Source organism: Eschrichtius robustus, chromosome 1 (genome assembly GCF_028021215.1).
Source record: "Eschrichtius robustus isolate mEscRob2 chromosome 1, mEscRob2.pri, whole genome shotgun sequence".
Taxonomy (NCBI): Eukaryota; Metazoa; Chordata; class Mammalia; order Artiodactyla; family Eschrichtiidae; genus Eschrichtius; species Eschrichtius robustus.
In genome coordinates this window covers 175,784,698-175,807,767 of record NC_090824.1, presented here as the reverse complement: position 1 = coordinate 175,807,767, position 23,070 = coordinate 175,784,698, and the positions used below count along the sequence as shown (strand labels likewise).

At 40.2% G+C, this 23,070-nt stretch overlaps 1 protein-coding gene and 1 non-coding gene across 3 annotated transcripts in view; both read left to right on the top strand.

Moving 5' to 3' along the window:
* The window catches only part of PRKCQ (protein kinase C theta), a 156,540-nt gene that overhangs the window by 52,711 nt on the left and 80,759 nt on the right, over positions 1-23,070 (top strand). Inside the window, exons 4-8 of one of the 2 annotated variants that reach the window (XM_068538324.1) lie at positions 876-936; positions 15,938-16,100; positions 17,556-17,587; positions 17,684-17,769; positions 20,579-20,708. In XM_068538324.1, coding sequence (XP_068394425.1) covers positions 876-936; positions 15,938-16,100; positions 17,556-17,587; positions 17,684-17,769; positions 20,579-20,708 — 472 coding nt within the window. The remainder of the gene's footprint in view (positions 1-875; positions 937-15,937; positions 16,101-17,555; positions 17,588-17,683; positions 17,770-20,578; positions 20,709-23,070) is intronic. The other variant, XM_068538332.1, reaches the window with a different exon arrangement.
* LOC137778557 (U6 spliceosomal RNA) lies at positions 14,689-14,796 on the top strand. The gene has a single exon (XR_011076935.1). It is a non-coding gene; the product is annotated as a U6 spliceosomal RNA (small nuclear RNA).

Below are 23,070 nucleotides of genomic sequence, written 5' to 3'. Positions count from 1 at the left end.
TCTCTGGTTGCAGTGTGCAGAGGCTACTCTTCGGTGCAGTGGGCAGGCTGCTCGGTGCGTTGGCTTCTCTTGTTGCGGAGCACAGGCTCTAGGCACGCGGGCTTCAGTAGTTGCAGCACGTGGGCTCAGTAGTTGTGGGTCACGGGCTACAGAACGCAGGCTCAGTAGTTGTGGCACATGGGCTTAGTTGCTCCATGGCATGTGAGATCTTCCCGGACCAGGGATCGAACTCGTGTCTGCTGCATTGGCAGGTGGATTCTTAACCGCAGCGCCACCAGGGAAGTCCTGAAATAACGTTTTTAAAATCCCTTCCTCGACCAATCTAATTAAAATTTCCCTTAGCAGACTATCCAGCACTTTCCAAAGGAAACAGGCTCTCTGTGTGAAAGAAAAAGGCCACTCCCATTTAATACCCAATTAACCTAGAGGCAAGTGTATTCAGGCATCCTCAAAGCAGGATTTCTCTTTCTTTCCAAAGGGAACCTACTTGTTCTCCAAGTGAGCTGGTCCCCAGCCTCCATGATTCTTTTGTCACCATCAAGATATGAATCTACCCTATTACAACTCTTCAGATAAGCAGTAGCACAGGGCAAGGAAGTCAGATAGAATCTGTTTTAGAATTTGGTTTCTTCCTTAAGGAAGTTTTGATCTCCAAGTCAAATTAGGTAGTTGCTGAGGTGTTTTAATAAAAGAAAGCCTATGTTCACGGATGCTGTGCTAGTCTAATGATAATAGGGGTAAGTTAAGTGAAAGGGAACAGGGGTGGGCCCTCCGCTGGGGATCTCCTGCCATCACCAAACTCGCCAGTTGTGATGTCATTCAACTCAGCACTTGTCTCACATTCTGACCCTTGTTTCTTTCCTTCCTTCCACCAGTTAGAGCTGAAACCTCAAGGCCGAATGCTAATGAACGCAAGATACTTTCTGGAAATGAGTGGCAAGTGGCATTTCTTATTCCTGTTTGGGGGTGTGGCGGGCATGTCTCCTCTCCTGTGCAACTTATTTCACTTGGCTTTTCTGAGAGCAAAGAAGATGGAAGCACGAGGAATTTTCTTAAAATTCCCAGTGGTGCTCAAGCATGAGTTGAGTATACACTCTATGGGGCCAGATCCACACAGAAATAGAAAACATTTATAGCATTCGTTTTTAAATGGTATGAATTCATATGCCCAGTGCTTTTCTAGTCTGTCTGTATTTTCATTTGGGAATTTAATGTAAACACCAAAGGCTCTGCTACTGTGTTGCTCTGTGTGTACACACTGTGTATAAATGATGTGATATAACAAGTTGTCACACCATCAGTAGGATACAAAATAAATAAGAAACCGATATTTTCTATAACACTATAGTAGCAAAATACTAATGCTTCAAGTTAGTCACCTCAAATCCTTATAGGAACAAGGAGGGAAAAAATGCATCACTAAAGAGTTTCACTTCCATCTCACACACAGATGCCGTTCACAGAAGTTACATTTACAGGCAGTGTGCTTGGTGCCTGTGACAGCCCGTCAGTTCTTCCTGTTGCGTTTATATCCTGTTGTCAAAGTGCTGTGTCAATGAAATCAAATGCTACTACTCCTAAAATCTTTTTTTATTAAAGTATAGTTGATTTGCGATGTTGTGTTAGTTTCGGGTGTACATTACGGTTATTCAGATATATATATCTATTTTATATACACACACACACACACACACACACACACACACACACACACACACGATTGGCCAAAAAGTTCATTCGGGTTTTCCGTAAGGTGTTGCAGAAAAACCCGAACGAACTTTTTGGCCAACCCAATATATACTTTCTTTTTCAGATCTTTTTCCCTTATAGGTTATTACAAAATATTGGGTATAGTTCCCTCTGTTATACAGTAGGTCCTTGTGGATTATCTATTTTATATATAATAGTGTGTATATGTTAAGCCCAAATTCCTATTTTTATCCCTCCACCCCCTTCCCCTTTGGTAACCATAAGTTTGTTTTCTATGTCTGTGGGTCTATTTCTGTTTTGTAAATAAGTTCATTTGTGTCTTTCTTTTTCTTTAGATTCCACATATAAGTGATATCATATGATATTTGCCTTTTCTCTGTCTGGCTTCTCTTAATATGATCATCTCTAGGTCTGGCCATGTTGCTGCAAATGGCATGATTTCATTCATATTCCTATTTCATTGAGTACATAGGAGGTACTCAATGAATGTTTGTTGAACTGTTCAGTTGGACTCACTCTGAATTTAGAAATTCCTTTTATTTTCTTTTGGTTCCCACACAATGGCTATTCCAAACATGCCCATACTCCTTGGTTGCTGAAGGTGTCTTGATCTTCTCTTACTCTTGGAGGTTGGCTTTACCTCCAGTGTAATTGGGAGAGACTATGTCTTCTGTCCGTCTCTGCACTTTAGGATTCAGCTGCTTCGTCCTGCATCTCTTCCTGCTCTTCTGCCTCGGAGAAAGTCCCTCCCTTTCTTGGTCTCCTGGCTCTCACCCCTAGCAGCTCTGTAATATCAGTCACGCTTCCTCTCTGGCACCTTCAACTTTTCTGTCTTTCTGTGGTTTCTGCCTCATTGCCAAGACATACATAATTAAGCTATCTTCTCCAACCTGAAAAGAAAAATTTTTTAAACGTTTTAACCTCCATGAGTTTTTCTTTCCTTTCCTTCCCTGACACATTTCTTGAGAAAGCAGTTTAATGTATCAGTCCCTGTTTCTTCACTACTCTGTCAATTCTTAAACCCTAAGAGTCTGGCTTATATTTCAAACAATCTGCTACATGGCTTTCTCCAAGAGAACAAATCCTCAAAACAAATGCATGTGTCTTAACCTTCAATTCCCTTGACATCTCTGTTTCAGTCAATGCTGAGAAACCCATTCTTTCTTGGATTGCTTCATGTAATATTATTCAAGTTTTCCTCTTAATTTTTCAGCTGCCTCTTCATGGTCTCTTTTGTAATTCCTTTTCCTACCTCCTAAAAAATATGGGTGTGTACTTATCTCCAAGTCTATTCTTTGTGTGAGTGCCATGTCTTCCTGACTGGGCTATTAGCCATTCAGAATTAGGGGTGATGTCTCATAGTTCTTTAGAACATTCAGCATAACAATTTGCTCATAGCTGGCCAGGAAATACTTGTGATTTAACTGACTACAAACAAGTGACAGATTAAACTAAATAAATAGATTCGGCACCATTACTATAAAAGAAATAACCAAACATGCAAAAACCAATGCACTTATTCAAGCCAATAAACAAACAGAAGACCAAATTACTTCAGAAATAAACAGTAAATACAAGGAGAATTTTTAAAATTCTGAGCTTTTATACATTTACTTTCTTGTAGTGATTAAAATGGTCAGAGGATAAAGGAAATCACAGGAAGGAGCAAGGGAATGAATTCCTTTTTAATACTCTGGCATTTTTTAAATGTACAGTGTTACATCCTAATACACAGACTATTTTATATTTATAAATATATAGTTATATGTAGTCTGTACTATCATATAATAGTTTATGTATTAGACTATATATAATTTTTACATAATTATATATATATATATAATTTTTTACAGTAATACAGATAGGGTTCCCAGAATAATTCACTTCCATCCCTGAATTTAAAAGTAATTTTATGCTTTATTTCATTTCATTTCATCTGGACCAAAATAAAAATGAGTCAGATCTTACTGACAAATGGCCTACTATGCCAGTCCCAAGTTGTAAATTGATCTCTGCACTTAAACCAGAACTTGAAGAAGAAGGCAATTGCCTTAGTGACCCTAAATTTAATCCCTTATTCACCAAGCCTAGTTTATTTCTGACCCAGTTCCTAATAAAAAGATTTAAATTGCCTAATGAAGTATTAAGCAAAATATTCAGCCCTATCTAAGGAGCTCTTTATTAGGAAGGCTTTTTATCTGGAAGTTTGGAGTTTCCATAAAACAGACCTGTGGAGCCCTGTGGAGAAGACTTTTGTCCTAAAATGAGTCCTGAGACTAGGCTGGATCCTGTGGGAGAGGTCTCCACCTCCATGCCCCACCTTTGTCCACCCAGTGTGTTTCTAGCCTGGCCACTCTAAGGGGTGGGGAAATTAAGGTACTTTGGCAGGAACATTTGCCTCAAGTGTGTTGTCCAGTCTCTGCCATGGCTTAGCCAGGATGGAAATAATTTCGTTTAAATATTGTGAACTCTTTTCATTTGTGAAACATGAGCCCCTTATTCTTGCTAAACCTCCATTTTTTGTATTTGGAAAAAATAAATAGAATAAGTCATCCAACAGTCTTCAAGCTACTTAAAATCGTGGTTGTAGGAACTATAATCATTAAATTCATTACCCTTGTTTTAGTGATGATGATTATTTTTGTTATTTCTTTCTTGTTTACCATGTCACACTCTATCACATGCTAGAGTTTCCATCGTGCTGTTAAACCATGACTGCCTTGCTGTTGTGTGTTTTCTTTGGGCCTGGGCTTCAGCCAGGGCTGATAGTCTCACTGGTATTCTCAGAATTCTACCAGCCTTTTGGGAAGATGTCATTTGGGCATTGGACACTGTGGACAGTTACTACCCAAAGTATCTTCACCAATATCCAGAGCCCAGGGCGAACTGAAGAAATGTGAATGTGATGATTTGATATAGGTGACTAGGTAACATCCAGGATTACATTTTTTTTTAAATTGCAGTGATCTGTTCATCTCTGGCCCTTTCCACTTTGACCTGTGTAATCTATGGCTGGTGCCTCTGATTACTGTGGGCCTCAGGAACCAGAGCATAAACAACTTCCCAAAGTTCTTTTGTCTTCAGAAGTCTGGCCAGCTCCCTCCTACTTCTTCTTGTCCATAAACAACCAGATATAAAGCATCCTGGGACCTAAAAAAAAATGTTGTTTCTAACTTACTGTCAGTAACCACATTATTCTCTAGAATTACAGGCAAAGTATTTGCCGCTTCCTGCCTTTTCTGGCTGAATCATCATTGACAGTGAATAGGAGAGGCTGCTAAATACTTTGAATGTTCCGACTTTTGGTTTTAAAAATTGAAAGAGGATATAGCTCAGTGTTATGAAAGAGGAGTGAAGGGTCAAGCCAGTAATCCAGCCTCATTGTTTCAATCCTATAACAATACACCCTCTGATAATCCTGTTATGGAATTAAGGAAAGACACTTCGTATTGTACCAGCCTTAAGAAGTACTTAGGAGAGGGCAGACAGCAGAAGCAAGAAGAACTACAATTCTGCAGCCTGTGGAACGAAAACCACATTCACAGAAAGATAGACAAAATGAAAAGACAGAGGACTATGTACCAGATGAAGGAGCAAGATAAAACCCCAGAAAAACAACTAAATGAAGTGGAGGTAGCCAACCTTCCAGAAAAGGAATTCAGAATAATGATGGTGAAGATAATCCAGGACCTCAGAAAAAGAATGGAGGCAAAGATCGAGAAGATGCAAGAGATGTTTAACAAAGACCTACAAGAATTAAGGAACAAACACCTAGAAGAATTAAAGAACAAACAAACAGATGAACAATACAATAACTGAAATGAAAAATAAACTAGCAGGAATCAATAGCAGAATAACTGAGGCATAAGAACAGATAAGTGACCTGGAAGACAGAATGGTAGAATTCACTGCCATGGAACAGAATAAAGAAAAAATGAAAAGAAATGAAGACAGCCTGAGAGACCTCTGGGACAACATTAAACGCAACAGCATTTGCATTATAGGGGTCCCAGACAGAGAATACAGAAAGGACCCGAGAAAATATTTGAAGAGATTGTAGTCGAAAACTTCCCTAACATGGGAAAGGAAATAGCCACCCAAGTGCAGGAAGCACAGAGAGTCCCAGGCTGGATAAACCCAAGGAGAAACACGCCGAGACACATAGTAATCAACTTGACAAAAATTAAAGACAAAAATTATTGAAAGCAACAAGGGAAAAATGACAAATAACATACAAGGGAACTCCCATAAGGTTAACAGCTGATTTCTCAGCAGAAACTCTACAAGCCAGAAGGGAGTGGCACGATATGTTTAAAGTGATGAAAGGGAAGAACCTACAACAAAGATTACTCTACCCAGCAAGGAACTCATTCAGATTTGATGGAGAACTCAAAAGCTTTACAGACAGGCAAAAGCTAAGAGAATTCAGTACCACCAAACCAGCTCTACAACAAATGCTAAAGGAACTTCTCTAAGTGGGAAACACAAGAGAAGAAAAAGACCTACAAAAACAAACCCATTACAATTAAGAAAATGGTCATAGGAACATACATATCAATAATTACCTTAAATGTGAATGGATTAAATGCTCCAACCAAAAGACACAGGCTCACTGAATGGATACAAAAAGAAGACCCTTATATATGCTGTCTACAAGAGACCCACTTCAGACCTAGGGACACATACAGACTGAAAGTGAGGGGATGGAAAAAGCTATTCCATGCAAATGGAAATCAAAAGAAAGCTGGAGTAGCAATACCCATATCAGATAAAATAGACTTTAAAATAAAGCATGTTACAAGAGACAAGGAAGGACACTACATAATGATCAAGGGATCAATCCAAGGAGAAGATATAACCATTATAAATATATATGCACCCAACATAGGAGCACCTCAATACATAAGGCAACTGCTAACTGCTCTAAAAGAGGAAATCGACAGTAACACAATAATAGTGGAGGACTTTAATACCTCACTTACACCAATGGACAGATCATCCAAACAGAAAATTAATAACGAAACAGAAACTTTAAATGACACAATAGACCAGGTAGATTTAACTGATATTTATAGGCCATTCCATCCAAAAGCAGCAGATTACACTTTGTTCTCAAGTGCACACGGAACATTCTCCAGGTTAGATCACATCTTGGGTCACAAATCAAGCCTCAGTAAATCTAAGAAAATTGAAGTCATATCAACCATCTTTTCTGACCACAGCACTATGAGATTAGAAATAAATTACAGGGAAAAAAACGTAAAAAACACAAACACTTGGAGGCAAAACAATACGTTACCAAGAGATCACTGAAGAAATCAAAGAGGAAATCAAAAAATACCTAGAGACAAATGACAATGAAAACACGAAGATCCAAAACCTATGGGATGCAGCAAAAGCAGTTCTAAGAGGGAAGTTTATAGCTATACAAGCCTACCTCAAGAAACAAGAAAAATCTCAAACCATCTAACATTACACCTAAAGGAACTAGAGAAAGAAGAATAAACAAAACCCAAAGTTAGCAGAAGGAAAGAAATCATAAAGATCAGAGCAGAAATAAATGAAATAGAAACAAAGAAAACAATAGAAAAGATCAATAAAACTGAAAGCTGATTCTCTGAGAAGATAAACAAAATTGATAAACCTTTAGCCAGACTCATCAAGAAAAAGAGGGAGAGGACTCAAATCAATAAAATTAGAAATGAAAAAGGAGAAATTACAACAGACACCGCAGAAATACAAAGCATCATAAAAGACTACTACAAGCAACTCTATGCCAATATAATGGACGACCTGGAAAAAATGGACAAATTCTTAGAAAGGAATAAACTTCCAAGACTGAACCAGGAAGAAATAGAAAATATGAACAGACCAATCACAAGTAATGAAATTGAAACTGTTGATTAAAAATTTTCCAACAAACAAAAGCCCAGGACCAGATGGCTTCACAGGTGAATTCTGTCAACCATGTAGAGAAGAGCTAATACCCATCCTTCTCAAACTCTTCCAAAAAATTGCAGAGGAAGGAACACTCCTAAACTCATTCTACAAGGCCACCATCACGCTGATACCAAAACCAGACAGAGATATTACAGAAAAAGAAAATTACAGACCCATATCACTGATGAATATAGATGCAAAAATCCTCAACAAAATACTAGCAGACAGAATCCAGCAACACATTAGAAGGATCATACACCATGATCAAGTGGGATTTATCCCAGGGAGGCAAGGATTCTTCAACATACGCAAATTCATCAGTGATACACCATAGTAACAAACTGAAGAATAAAAACCATATGATCATCTCAATAGATGCAGAAAAAGCTTTTGACAAAATTCAACACTGATTTATGATAAAAACTCTCCAGAAAGTGGGCATAGAGGGAACCTACCTCAACATAATAAAGGCCGTATATGACAAACCCACAGCCAACATCATTCTCGATGGCGAAGAACTGAAAGTATTTCCTCTAATATCAGGAGCAAGACAAGGATGTCCACTCTCGCCACTGTTATTCAATATATTTTTGGAAGTCCTAGGCACAGCAATCAGAGAAGAAAAAGAAATAAAAGGATTACAAATTGAAGAAAATTTGTAAAGAAAAGAAGAAGTAAAACTGTCACTGTTTGCAGATGACATGATACTATACATAGAGAATGCTAAAGATGCCACCAGAAAACTACTAGAGCTAATCAATGAATTTGGTAAAGTAGCAGGATACAAAATTAATGCACAGAAATCTCTTGCATTCCTATACACTGACAATAACAGATCAGAAAGAGAAATTAAGGAAACAATCCCATTCACCTTTGCAACAAAAAGAATAAAATACCTAGGAATAAACCTACCTAAGGAGGTAAAAGACCTGTACTCAGAAAAGTATAAGACACTGATGAAAGAAATCAAAGATGACACAGACAGTTGGAGAGATATACCATGTTCTTGGATTGGAAGAATCAATATTGTGAAAATGACTATACTAACCAAAGCAATCTACAGATTCAATGCAATCCCTGTCAAATTACCAGTGGCATTTTTTTTTTCCTGCATGTTCTTATTAGGCATCAATTTTATACACATCAGTATATACATGTCAATCCCAATCGCCCAATTCAGCACACCACCATCCCCACCCCACCGCAGTTTTCCCCCCTTGGTGTCCATATGTCCGTTCTCTACATCTGTGTCTCAACTTCTGCCCTGCAGACCGGCTCATCTGTACCATTTTTCTAGGTTCCACATACATGCATTAATATACGATATTTGTTTTTCTCTTTCTGACTTACTTCACTCTGTATGACAGTCTCTAGATCCATCCACGTCTCAACAAATGACTCAATTTCATTCCTTTTTATGGCTGAGTAATATTCCATTGTATATATGTACCACAACTTCTTTATCCATTCGTCTGTTGATGGGCATTTAGGTTGCTTCCATGACCTAGCTATTGTAAATAGTGCTGCAATGAACATTCGGGTGCATGTGTCTTTTTGAATTATGGATTTCTCTGGGTGTATGCCCAGTAGTGGGATTGCTGGGTCATATGGTAATTCTATTTTTAGTTTTTTAAGGAACCTCCATATTGTTCTCCATAGTGGCTGTATCAATTTACATTCCCACCAACAGTGCAAGAGGGTTCCCTTTTCTCCACACCCTCTCCAGCATTTGTTGTTTGTAGATTTTCTGATGATGGCCATTCTAACTGGTGTGAGGTGATACCTCATTGTAGTTTTGATTTGCATTTCTCTAATAATTAATGATGTTGAGCATCTTGTCATGTGCTTCGTGGCGGTCTGTATGTCTTCTTTGGAGAAATGTCTATTTAGGTCTTCTGCCCATTTTTGGATTGGGGTGTTTGTTTCTTTAATATTGAGCGGAATGAGCTGTTTATATATTTTGGAGATTAATCCTTTGTCCGTTGATTCGTTTGCAAATATTTTCTCCCATTCTGAGGGTGGTCTTTTCGTCTTGTTCATGGTTTCCTTTGCTGTGCAAAAGCTTTGAAGTTTCATTAGGTCCCATTTGTTTATTTTTGTTTTTATTTCCATTACTCTAGGAGGTGGATCAAAAAAGATCTTGCTGTGATTTACGTCAAAGGGTGTTCTTCCTATGTTTTCCTCTAAGAGTTTTATGGTGTCCAGTCTTATATTTAGGTCTCGAATCCATTTTGAGTTTATTTTTGTGTATGGTGTTAGGGAGTATTCTAATTTCATTCTTTTACATGTAGCTGTCCAGTTTTCCCAGCAGCACTTATTGAAGAGACTGTCTTTTCTCCATTGTATATCTTTGCCTCCTTTGTCGTAGACTAGTTGACCATAGGTGCGTGGGTTTATCTCTGGGCTTTCTATCTTGTTCCATTGATCTATGTTTCTGTTTTTGTGCCAGTACCATATTGTCTTGATTACTGTAGCTTTGTAGTATAGTCTGAAGTCAGGGAGTCTGATTCCTCCAGCTCCGTTTTTTTCCCTCAAGACTGCTTTGGCTATTCGGGGTCTTTTGTGTCTCCATACAAATCTTAAGATGATTTGTTCTAGCTCCGTAAAAAATGCCATTGGTAATTTGATAGGGATTGCATTGAATCTGTAGATTGCTTTGGGTAGTATAGTCATTTTCACAATGTTGATTCTTCCAATCCAAGAACATGGTATAGCTCTCCATCTGTTGGTATCATCTTTAATTTCTTTCATCACTGTCTTATAGTTTTCTGCATACAGGTCTTTTGTCTCCCTAGGTAGGTTTATTCCTAGGTATTTTATTCTTTTTCTTGCAATGGTAAATGGGAGTGTTTCCATAATTTCTCTTTCAGATTTTTCATCGTTAGTGTATAGGAATGCAAGAGATTTCTGTGCATTAATTTTGTATCCTGCAACTTTACCATATTCATTAATTAGCTCTAGCAGTTTTCTGGTGGCAGTTTTAGGATTCTCTATGTATAGTATCATGTCATCTGCAAACAGTGACAGTTTTACTTCTTCTTTTCCAATTTTTATTCCTTTTATTTCTTTTTCTTCTCTGATTGCCGTGGCTAGGACTTCCAGAACTATGTTGAATAATAGTGGTGAGAGTGGACATCCTTGTCTCGTTCCTGATCTTAGAGGAAATGCTTTCAGTTTTTCACCATTGAGAATGATGTTTGCTGTGGGTTTGTCATATATGGCCTTTATTATGTTGCGGTAGGTTCCCTCTATGCCCACTTTCTGGAGAGTTTTTATCATAAATGGGTGTTGAATTTTGTCAAAAGCTTTTTCTGCATCTATTGAGATGATCATATGGTTTTTATTCTTCAATTTGTTAATATGGTGTATCACATTGATTGATTTGCGTATATTGAAGAATCCTTGCATCCCTGGGATAAATCCCACTTGATCGTGGTGTATGATCCTTCTAATGTGTTGTTGGATTCTGTTTGCTAGTATTTTGTTGAGGATTTTTGCATCTATATTCATCAGTGATATTGGTCTGTAATTTTCTTTTTTTGTAGTGTCTTTGTCTGGTTTTGGTATCAGGGTGATGGTGGCCTCATAGAATGAGTTTGGGAGTGTTCCTTCCTCTGCAATTTTTTGGAAGAGTTTGAGAAGGATAGGTGTTAGCTCTTCTCTAAATGTTTGATAGAATTCACCTGTGAAGCCATCTGGTCCTGGACTTTTGTTTGTTGGAAGATTTTTAATCACAGTTTCAATTTCATTACTTGTGATTGGTCTGTTCATATTTTCTGTTTCTTCCTGGTTCAGTCTTGGAAGGTTATACCTTTCTAAGAATTGGTCCATTTCTTCCAGGTTGTCCATTTTATTGGCATAGAGTTGCTTGTAGTAGTCTCTTAGGATGCTTTGTATTTCTGCAGTGTCTGTTGTAACTTCTCCTTTTTCATTTCTGATTTTATTGATTTGAGCCCTCTCCCTCTTTTTCTTGATGAGTCTGGCTAATGGCTTATCAATTTTGTTTATCTTCTCAAAGAACCAGCTTTTAGTTTTATTGATCTTTACTATTGTTTTCTTTGTTTCTATTTCATTTATTTCGGCTCTGATCTTTATGATTTCTTTCCTTCTGCTAACTTTGGGTTTGGTTTGTTCTTCCTCTAGTTTCTTTAGGTGTAAGTTTAGATTGTTTACTTGAGATTTTTCTTGTTTCTTTAGGTAGGCTTGTATAGCTATGAACTTCCCTCTTAGAACTGCTTTTGCTGCATCCCATAGGTTTTGGGTTGTCGTGTTTTCATTGTCATTTGTCTCTAGGTATTTTTTGATTTCCTCTTTGATTTCTTCAGTGATCTCTTGGTTATTTAGTAACGTATTGTTTAGCCTCCATGTGTTTGTCTTTTTTACGTTTTTTTCCCTGTAATTCATTTCTAATCTCATAGCGTTGTGGTCAGAAAAGATGCTTGATATGATTTCAACTTTCTTAAATTTACTGAGGCTTGATTTGTGACCCAAGATGTGATCTATCCTGGAGAATGTTCCGTGCGCACTTGAGAAGAACGTGTAATCTGCTGTTTTTGGATGGAATGTCCTATAAATATCAATTAAATCTCTCTGATCTATTGTGTCATTTAAAGCTTCTGTTTCCTTATTTATTTTCATTTTGGATGATCTGTCCATTGGTGTAAGTGAGGTGTTAAAGGCCCCCACTATTATTGTGTTACTGTCGATTTCCTCTTTTATAGCTGTTAGCAGTTGCCTTATGTATTGAGGTGCTCCTATGTTGGGTGCATATATATTTATAATTGTTATATCTTCTTCTTGGATTGATCCCTTGATCATTATGTAGTGTCCTTCCTTGTCTCTTGTAACATTCTTTATTTTAAAGTCTATTTTATCTGATATGAGTATAGCTACTCCAGCTTTCTTTTGATTTCCATTTGCATGGAATATCTTTTTCCATCCCCTCACTTTCAGTCTGTATGTGTCCCTAGGTCTAAAGTGGGTCTCTTGTAGACAGCATATATATGGGTCTTGTTTTTGTATCCATTCAGCAAGCCTGTGTCTTTTGGTTGGAGCATTTATAATCCATTCACGTTTAAGATAATTATCAATATGTATGTTCCTATGACCATTTTCTCAATTGTTTTGGGTTTGTTTTTGTAGGTCCTTTTCTTCTCTTGTGTTTCCCACTTAGAGAAGTCCCTTTAGCATTTGTTGTAGAGCTGGTTTGGTGGCGCTGTATTCTCTTAGCTTTTGCTTGTCTGTAAAGCTTTTGATTTCTTCATCAAATCTAAATGAGATCCTTGCTGGGTAGAGTAATCTTGGTTGTAGGTTCTTCCCTTTCATCACTTTAAGTATATCATGCCACTCCCTTCTGGCTTGTAGAGTTTCTGCTGAGAAATCAGCTGTTAACCTTATGGGAGTTCCCTTGTATGTTATTTGTCGTTTTTCCCTTGCTGCTTTCAATAATTTTTCTTTGTCTTTAATTTTTGCCACTTTGATTACTATGTGTCTCGGCGTGTTTCTCCTTGGGTTTATCCTGTATGGGACTCTCTGCGCTTCCTGGACTTGGGTGGCTATTTCCTTTCCCATGTTAGGGAAGTTTTCGACTATAATCTCTTCAAATATTTTCTCTGGTCCTTTCTCTCTCTCTTCTCCTTCTGGGACCCTTTAATGCGAATGTTGTTGCGTTTAATGTTGTCCCAGAGGTCTCTTAGGCTGTCTTCATTTCTTTTCATTCTTTTTTCTTTAGTCTGTTCCGCAGCAGTGAATTCCACCATTCTGTCTTCCAGGTCACTTATCCGTTCTTCTGCCTCAGTTATTCTGCTATTGATTCCTTCTAGTGTAGTTTTCATTTCAGTTATTGTATTGGTCATATCTGTTTGTTTGTTCTTTAATTCTTCTAGGTCTTTGTTACTCATTTCTTGCATCTTCTCAATCTTTGCCTCCATTCTTATTCCGAGGTCCTGGATCATCTTCACTATCATTATTCTGAATTCTTTTTCTGGAAGGTTGCCTATCTCCACTTCATTTAGTTGTTTTTCTGGGGTTTTTTCTTGTTCCTTCATCTGGTATATAGCCCTCTGCCTTTTCATCTTCTCTATCTTTCTGTAAATGTGGTTTTTGGTCCACAGGCTGCAGGATTGTAGTTTTTCTTGCTTCTGCTGTCTGCCCTCTCATCAGTGGCTTTTTTTATAGAACTAGAAAAAATATCTTAAAATTTGTATGGAGACACAAAAGACCCCGAATAGCCAAAGCAGTCCTGAGGGAAAAAAACGGAGCTGGAGGAATCAGACTCCCTGACTTCAGACTATACTACAAAGCTACAGTAATCAAGATAATATGGTGCTGGCACAAAAACAGAAATAGATCAATGGAACAAGATGGAAAGCCCAGAGATAAACCCACACACCTATGGTCAACTAATCTGTGACAAAGGAGGCAAGGATATACAATGGAGAAAAGACAGTCTCCTCAGTAAGTTGTGCTGGGAAAACTGGATAGCTACATGTAAATGAAATTAGAACACTCCCTGACACCATACACAAAAATAAACTCAAAATGGATTAAAGACCTAAATGTAAGACCAGACACTATAAAACTGTTAGAGGAAAACATACGAAGAACGCTCTTTGACATAAATCACAGTAAGATCTTTTTTGATCCACCTCCTAGAATAATGGAAATAAAAACAAAAATAAACAAATGGGACCTAATGAAACTTAAAAGCTTTTGCATAGCATAGGAAACTATAAACAAAACGAAAAGACAACCCTCAGAATGGGAGAAAATATTTGCAAACAAATCAAAGGACACAGGATTAATCTCCAAAATATATAAACCGTTCATGCAACTCAATATTAAAAAAACAAACAACCCAATCCAAAAATGGGCAGAAGACCTAAATAGGCATCTCTCCAAAGAAGAGAAACAGATGGCCAAGAGGCACATGAAGAGCTGCTCAACATCACTAATTATTAGGAATGCAAGTCAAAACTATAATGAGGTATCACCTCACACCACTTAGAATGGCCATCATCAGAAAATCTACAAACAACAGTGCTCACTTCGGCAGCACATGTACTAAAATTGGAATGATACAGAGAAGGTTAGCATGGCCCCTGTGCAAGGATGATGAATAAAGATGCAGACCTACTAGAGAATGGACTTGAGGACACAGGGAGGGGGAACAGTAAGCTGGGACAAAGTGATAGAGTGGCATGGACTTATATACACTACCAAATGTAAAATAGCTAGTGGGAAGCAGCCGCATAGCACAGGGAGATCAGCTCGGTGCTTTGTGACCACCTAGAGGGGTGGGATAGGGAGGATGGAGGGAGGGAGACACAAGAGGGAAGAGATATGGGGATATATGTATATGTATAGCTGATTCACTTTGTTATAAAGCAGAAACTAACACCATTGTAAAGCAATTATACTCTGATAAAGATGTTAAAAAAAAAAAAAAGAAAACATCAGCAAAAAAATTTTTTTAAAAATCTACAAACAGCAAATGCTGGAGAGGGTGTGGAGAAAAGGGAACCCTCTTGCACTGTGGTGGGAATGTGAATTGATACAGCCACTATGGAGAACACTATGGAGGTTCCTTAAAAAACTAAAAATAGAATTACCATATGACCCAGCAATCCCACTACTGGGCATATACCCAGAGAAAACCATAATTCAAAAAAACACATGTACCCCAGTGTTCATTGCAGCACTATTTACAATAGCCAGGTCATGGAAACAACCTAAATGCCCATCGACAGATGAATGGATAAAGAAGATGTGGCACATATATACAGTGGAATATTACTCAGCCGTAAAAAGGAACGAAATTGGGTCATTTGTAGAGACGTGGATGGACCTAGAAACTGTCATACAGAGTGAAGTAAGTCAGAAAGAGAAAAACAGATATCGTGTATTAACATATATATGTGGAATCTAGAAAAATGGTACAGATGAACCTATCTGCAAAGCCGAAATAGAGACACAGATGAAGAGAAGAAACGTATGGACACCAAGTGGGGAAAGTGAGGGGTGGGGTGGGATGAATTGGGAGATTGAGATTGACATGTATACACTAATACGTATAAAATAGATAACTAATAAGAACGTGCTGTATAAAAAATAAATAAAATTCAGAAATTCAAAAAAAAAAAAAGAAGTACTTGGGGTTTGCTGGTCTCGATGCTTGTCTCATTCCTCGTCAGTCTCTGTCCCTTCCCCATCTCCCCCACCCCCACCGCCCCCAGCTCTGACAGCCATGTGGCAGAATGTCACTCTGTCCCCTGTCCTCTTCCTGCAGACACAAAGGACATGAGTGAATTCGAGAACGAAGGCTTCTTTGCTCTGCATCAGCGCCGAGGAGCCATCAAACAGGCCAAAGTCCACCACGTCAAGTGCCATGAGTTCACGGCCACCTTTTTCCCACAACCCACGTTTTGCTCCGTCTGCCACGAGTTTGTCTGGTATGGTAACTCAGCATTTCACTCCCAAGCTTCAGGTTATGCATTCTGTCGCTTCTTCTTGATCCACCAGGTCTGGCATGCCCCTCCTTGGGGAAGTGTGCCAGAATAGGTACCACCTGAGAGTTTCCAGTGGCCTCACCTGGATTGAGAAGGCTCAAAGGGTGTGACTCTATAGAACATTTTCATAATATAACTCCTGTAGAGCAAGGAAACCAGCCTCCTTAGGAAAGGTTCCAAGGATTTCAGTTTCCAATTAAATGGGAGGCTTATGGGGGTGAGTGGGAAGGGAAAGAAGAAGGAGAGATCTTTATCGTAAGCACAGTTTTACAGTCAAAACTGCCACCAGCTCAACAGCCCAACTGTGCTGCTACCAATGTCTGCAAAAGGCAACATTTGCCCATTGGAGCTAATGGGTTTCAATGTTTACAAGGCTCTTGGGTGTCTTAAGAGCCCTCGAACAGAGAGATTGGTAAACACACAGCAAAGGCTGTGGTGGAGTGGAGACTTGAAACGACTCCTATCATCTCTGGCCTCAGCCTCCTCGCCTCTTCTGGGGTGTTCTCTCCTTAACCCCTGCTTAACCAGGGTATCCAGAGGTCAAGAAGACTTTTGGTGCATTTCCATCAACTGTCTTCATCTAATGACTTGAACCTCCTTCCTTTCTAGCAGTGAATGTTACTCAGGCATCGGTCTTAAGCTTGAGAATTCATTAGTTGCAAATATTCTCAGATACTCAGAAAGAGGAAATAAAATGTTATAAAATAAAATGTTATAAATGTAGATATCTTTGCTTATCTGTACTGAGCTTAGTGAGACATTGAATTTTTAAGTGTAGACGTGGAAATTTGCTACCACGAGCCCATGATCCATTTTTTAAAAATATTTATTTATTAATTTAAAAAATTTTTTCTTTTTTTGGCTGCATCGGGTCTTAGTTGTGGCACGCGGGGTCTTTCATTGCAGCACACGGGGCTTCTCTAGTTGCAGCAGTGTGCGGGCTTCTCTGTAGCTGTGGCATGCAGGTTTTCTCTTCTCTAGTTGTGGCGCGCGGGCTTAGTTGCCCCGCGGCATGTGGGATCTTAGTCCCCCAACCAGGGATCGAACTCGCGTCCCCTGTATGGGAAGGCGGATTCTTTACCACTGGACCACCAGGGAAGTCCCCCCTTTATCCATTTTTGGTCAGGCATTTTTATCTCTACATGTTTGTTTGGAAAATATGCAAATGGGAGGGAAATCAACAACTCCTCATTTATCTAATTTATCAGACTTTTCATAAAGCAGGTTAAAATAAAAGCACATGTTAACACTCTTGGCTAATAATAGAACAGTGCTGCAGATCAGAAAATGCTCTGTGATAGTAGAAAGCTATGAGATCTTGTTCATCTTTTAAATGTTTTTGCTACTACTGTTGACTCAAAGGTCCATATAAATATTCAAACATGTGCTTTATTGCAGGGGTCTGAACAAACAGGGCTACCAGTGTCGACGTAAGTCAGAAGGATTTCTGTTGTATTATCATCATTCTTTTCGTTTAGTTGCCTCTTAACTTCTGAAAATCTCAAGCTGTAGTCATTTCTTTTCAGAATGTAATGCAGCAATTCACAAGAAGTGTATCGATAAAGTTATAGCGAAGTGCACAGGATCAGCTATCAACAGCCGAGAAACCATGGTACGGATCGAGATTCCTCTCTGTCTGAAATACGATGATTTTATCCTGACATCAAATTTTACAGCCCACTAATTCTTGTTCCTAATGCCTGAATTTGAATGCTTAAATTTTTCCTTGGACACCCTAAAACCCTTTCCTCTCCAGTGGTGATGGTTACTGAGATCCAAAACTAGGGGATGAATAAGAGAGCACAAGAAGGATTTTAATGATTCTACCTTTTCCAGAAAAACATCACAGAAAGGTGGCCAGAAAGCACAGTTCTGATCAATTATGTGAGAACGACTCCTGTGGCATCGACAGCTAGAAGTGACAGTTAAAGAGTAGAGGCAATGGTTATAAAATGCAGATGTGAGCATTTACAAGGGAGGGTAACGGATGGGTAATTCTTATATTGAGAGGCAAATATTTCTTTCAGAATGAACTTTGAGATGTGTCATCTGGGGGCAAGTTAGACTTTACTCTGTGGGAGAGGGAGGCAGATGAAGCTGCAGAGAGAGAGGGGCAACCAGAGCAGTCAGTCTTGGCAAGAAGGGAAGAGGTCCAAAGCCACATGGACGTGAAACTCTGATGGACAGGAAAGAGTTGGAGAGATGGTTGTAGATAAAGGTAGGTTTGTAGATTTGGGGAAGGACAGATGAGGGAGCTTCCCTTAGATGGCTTAGGTCCTCAATGAAGTCTGAGGACTTGGGGAAGAAAGAAGGCAACAAGTGTCTTTGAGGAGGAAGAAGGGGCTGTAAAATAATTATCTCAGAGGTGGCAAGGCAAGGGGATTCGAGAAAAGCAGCAGGATTGCCAAGCACAGTTGCAAGTCCATTTGAGTTTGAGGGCAGCCATCTCCCGGGTGTGTGATTTTCTCCAGCAAAGGGGCAGGCAAAGAGACAGCAGATCGGTTGGGTTTTTCCAGAGTAGAATTTCTTTTAAAATTTAGAGCCAGAAGGGGATAATTTCCTGTTATGAGTGACTCTGCTAAGCCTCAAAGAGGTTGAAGTAGTTTGTCCAAGGTCAACCATTTCCACCTGGCAGAGCTGGGACTAGAATTCGGATCTCGGCCTCCCAGACTAATGCTTTTGTTCGTTGAAATCACAATACCTCTTTTCATCCCGCCCTCCTGCTCCCTTTACCTGATGCCTTCAGCTTTCCTGGAAAAATCACAAATTGTAAGCATGACTGTTAACTTCAATGGCTAACGTCCAGTAGGACTAGAATGAGAGCCACAGGTAAAATTTTAAACTTTCAAGTAGCCACATTAAAGACAGGAAAAAGCAACAGGTGGAATTCATCTTAACGATATTCTTTATGTAACCCAATCTGCTCCAATATTATCATTTCAAGATAGAATCAATATACAAAATTGAGATATTTTACATTGTTTTTTTTCATACAAAGTTGTCGTAATCCAGTACGTATTTTACACTTACAGCACATCTTTCACCACCTTGTAAGTGTTCCCTTGGCCCATGTGGGTGAGTGACTGTCATGTTGGAAAGTACAGATCTGTAGTCTTTCCCAGACGCATCTTGAACCATTTGGACTTGGGTTCAGGATCTGAAGTAGAAGTCTCCTAGCCTGGACCTTGACATCACTTGTTCATATTTATGTGGAAAAGTTTCTACAAAATAGGAGTTCTGAAAGGCATTTTTTCTTGGTTGAAAATATCTCGATTAAGTGCTGGGCAGCTTTTAAGCCATTCTAAATAGCCATTCTAAAGACTAAATCCTGACCAAAAGCCATGAGAACATGTATTCCTTTAACAAATAAGGCCACTTTACTGTACATGTTCTCAAAGAAATTGTTTAATTAAAAACTTCTGTAGAGATTTTAAGTCTCAAGGAAATAAAACTTTTTATACTGCACAAGAATATTGGTATTCTTGCCAGGAATCAAAGTGCCTGATTTTTTGTTGTTGTTAATGTAATAAGTTTGATTAAAGGGGAGAATTTAAACTCTAGAACACTTTAAAAATAAAAATCTTCACTATATCTACTATCAGCATCCCTCTGTCATCTCCCTTCTCTCCATCCCTTAAACCATCACATTTATTTTGAGAGAGAGAAGAGTAATGGTGAAAGAGGGGATGGGCTCAGATTTGGACTGTCAGGCTCATAGATATCCCAGCTCAGTTGATGGCTGTGTGTCCTAGACAAGTGTCTGGCCCTATCTGTGCTGAATCTCCCCACCTATCAAATCAGGATAGTAACAGAGGCTGCTTCAGAAGAGGTATTTTGAGGGTTGTATGAGATATCACACATGTAAAAGATAACACATGTGACGTGTCTATCACAGCACCTGGCAGAACTGTTATCTACCTCTTGTCTCTTCAGTTCATGTATAAGAAGTGTGAAAAGGCTTCCCACCTTGGGCTCCTGCACTAATAAACCGATGTCTCTAGAGGAGGCATTATATAACATCTTCCAAAGGTTAAAGCACTAGTGCTAGGTTGAAAGAGAAAAGGAAATATTTATATTAAAATAGGAAGGGAAGTACGTTTACTTAGCTCCCATTTAAATAAATAACATTGGTCTCCTCTTCCTGAAATCTTAGCCCGTCTGTGGGAAGGCCGCAGACTTCAGCCATCTCCAGGTTACTTAATATGTGTATCTTGCCCCCTTGCCCTTGACCTAGGAGAGCTAACGGCTCCTTGTCTTCTTTGGACACGACTATAAGGCTTGACAAGTAAAAATTATGGGTTCTAATAAACATCACTGCAGTGTTTTTATTATTCTGTTCACTGTGCTAAAGTATCTGCTAAGACGTGAAAAGTGGGGAAGCGGGGACACACCGACCATCACGCATTCTTTTTCCCTTTCAGTTCCACAAGGAGAGGTTCAAAATCGACATGCCGCACAGATTTAAGGTCTACAATTACAAGAGCCCCACCTTCTGTGAGCACTGTGGGACCCTGCTCTGGGGCCTGGCAAGGCAAGGCCTCAAGTGCGACGGTGAGTCTGACGAGCGTGGCCCCCCTGGAACCCCCTGTGGCTGGATTTGCAGCTTTGATGGAGAGAACCAGGGAGCGGGGGGAGGACGGAGGTGACTGCCTTCTCCATCCAGCCCGGAAGAGCCCCGTGATCCTGAATGAGAAGTTCCCCGGTAACAAGCCACTGCTGTTCTTTTCCTTCCACCTGTCCACACCCCATGCCTTGTTTCCCAGAGAAGTGCCCTGTCATCCAGGTCAAATGTCACAGCCCCTGGCCCGATGCCTTCTGTGGTGCCTGCCTGATCCTCCTCTGACAGGCTCCCTCCCCTGGACCTGCCCCTTCCTGACCTCCCCAGCTCCAGCCCTGCCGCTCTCCTTAGCACCAGCGAGTACGATTCTGTCTGTGGCTCCATCAGGGAGCGAGCCTGGCACGTCTGTTTCGCTGCTGGATAGTCCTGCGCAGAAAACTGCCTGACTTAAGCTGGAGAGCCTGTCCCCAAGGCGTGCTGTGAACTCCACGTGCACAGGAAGAGGCCCAGCTCTGATTCTGATGGCCTCCACCATGGAGGTATTCGGCCGGACCCTGAGAAAAAGCACAAGAGCTTTCTCTCTCTGAAAGTCCAGGCTGCGAAGGCAATAACCTTTAGAAACTGAGATGCTGTTATGCCAGGATTAGGGGGTAGGGAGGAAAAATTCCAACAAGAACTAACAAAGTACTTCTGCCGTTGGAATGCAGCTGAGGGGAGGACAGAGCCCAGATAACATTCAAAACAGAGGTGCCTTGCTCAGCAGGGAACTTTGTATTTTATTTTATTTAAAAAAATTTTTTTAATGAAGTATAGTTGATTTACAATGCTGTGTTAATTATTGCTGTACAGCAAAGTGATTCAGTTATACACATATATATACATTATATACGTGTGTATATATATATTATGTACATATATATACATTCTTTTTTACTATACTTTTCCATTATGGTTTATCATAGGATGTTGATTAAACACAGAAGCCACTTTATTTTTTCTGGGCAGCCCCATTTTAACTTATGCCACTGGCTAATGCGTGTTGTATCTTTTAAGTGATAAAGGGCGCTGACCTAAGGAGGAAGATCACCCTTAGCTGCCTCCTTGTCCTCATCCCAGTTGCATCCACGTGTCTGGTGGAGCCCGGAGTGACATCTTAATGGAGGCGGGAGGGGTTAGGTCTCCAAATCATTACCGAAGGCAAACCCACAGGTAGTCAGAATTCACCTGAACAATCCCTCCATCACCCAAAGTACCACCACGCACTTTCCTCTCTACACCTGTTTAAGAGTCCATGGGTGGGTGGGCCGGGCGTTGTATAGAGTGTCTTTAAGAGTCGTAGACAACAGGTAATATTGGAGTGTTCTGCTGGGACAAACGGACAGGAATAATCAGATCCCCGTCTGGTGGCGCCCCTGTTCCTGTGATGCTCTCACTTGTCGGGTTTTCTTTCCCTGGAGCCCAGGCGCCCCACCTGCAGAGGCCGAGCTGGTCCCAACAGCACGATTGTGCCTCTGAGCTCAGAACTTCCAGGAGGATTCCTTGGCATTGTTCCACGGCTCCCACGCCCTGCTGGGTTCTGTCCTTTTCGAACATTCCTTCTTCATCCCATTCTCTTTCCTCCTTCCCTGTCCTCCTGTGCTTCCTTAACCCTACTCCCTCTCTTCTCTCATCCCCTTCCTCTCCCCTCTCCTCCCCCCTCTCCTTCCCCAAGTCACTCTCTGTTCCTGCTGGAACCCCGGAGAGGCTGGGCGCTCTCTGCCCCCCCTCATGCCCTCATCTGCATCTCCGCCTCTCACTCTCTCCCCTGGGTCTCTCCCCCGCCTTCTTCACTCTCTCTTCTTCTTACTCTCCTGTAAGCCTCCTTCCTAAGTAGGGCCCCCGCTCCTCCTGACCCTGTCTCCTTTCTCTCGCCACTGAAATTCCCATGAAATTAGTCATCGGAAGGGACTGTTTGCACTCACCGAGGTCCGGTTATCACCTACTAGGTTAGCAACAGACTTAGGATGTTGTAATCCTAGTGGGCACGGGGCCTCTCTTCACGGCACATCAGAGACGAGCTTAGATCCGCTACAGTTTTAAAGAGCAAGGTGCTCGATGCTCGCTACGTGCCTCCCTCTACCTTGCAGGAAATAAGTAGGAAATGGGGCCGCCCAGCGTAAAACCTGCATCCGGGAGCCCGGGAGGAGTCAAGCTAACAAGGCAGAATTCAGAGGGCAGAAGCCATTATGAGCAGCATCTTTACGATACTAAAGGTTCCACTTCAGGTGGATTTTTATGACTTTATACTGGGATGAGTAATAGTTTATGCTTACTTACTAGAAAGTGCTGTTTTGTCTTGTTATGAACTGTTTAGTG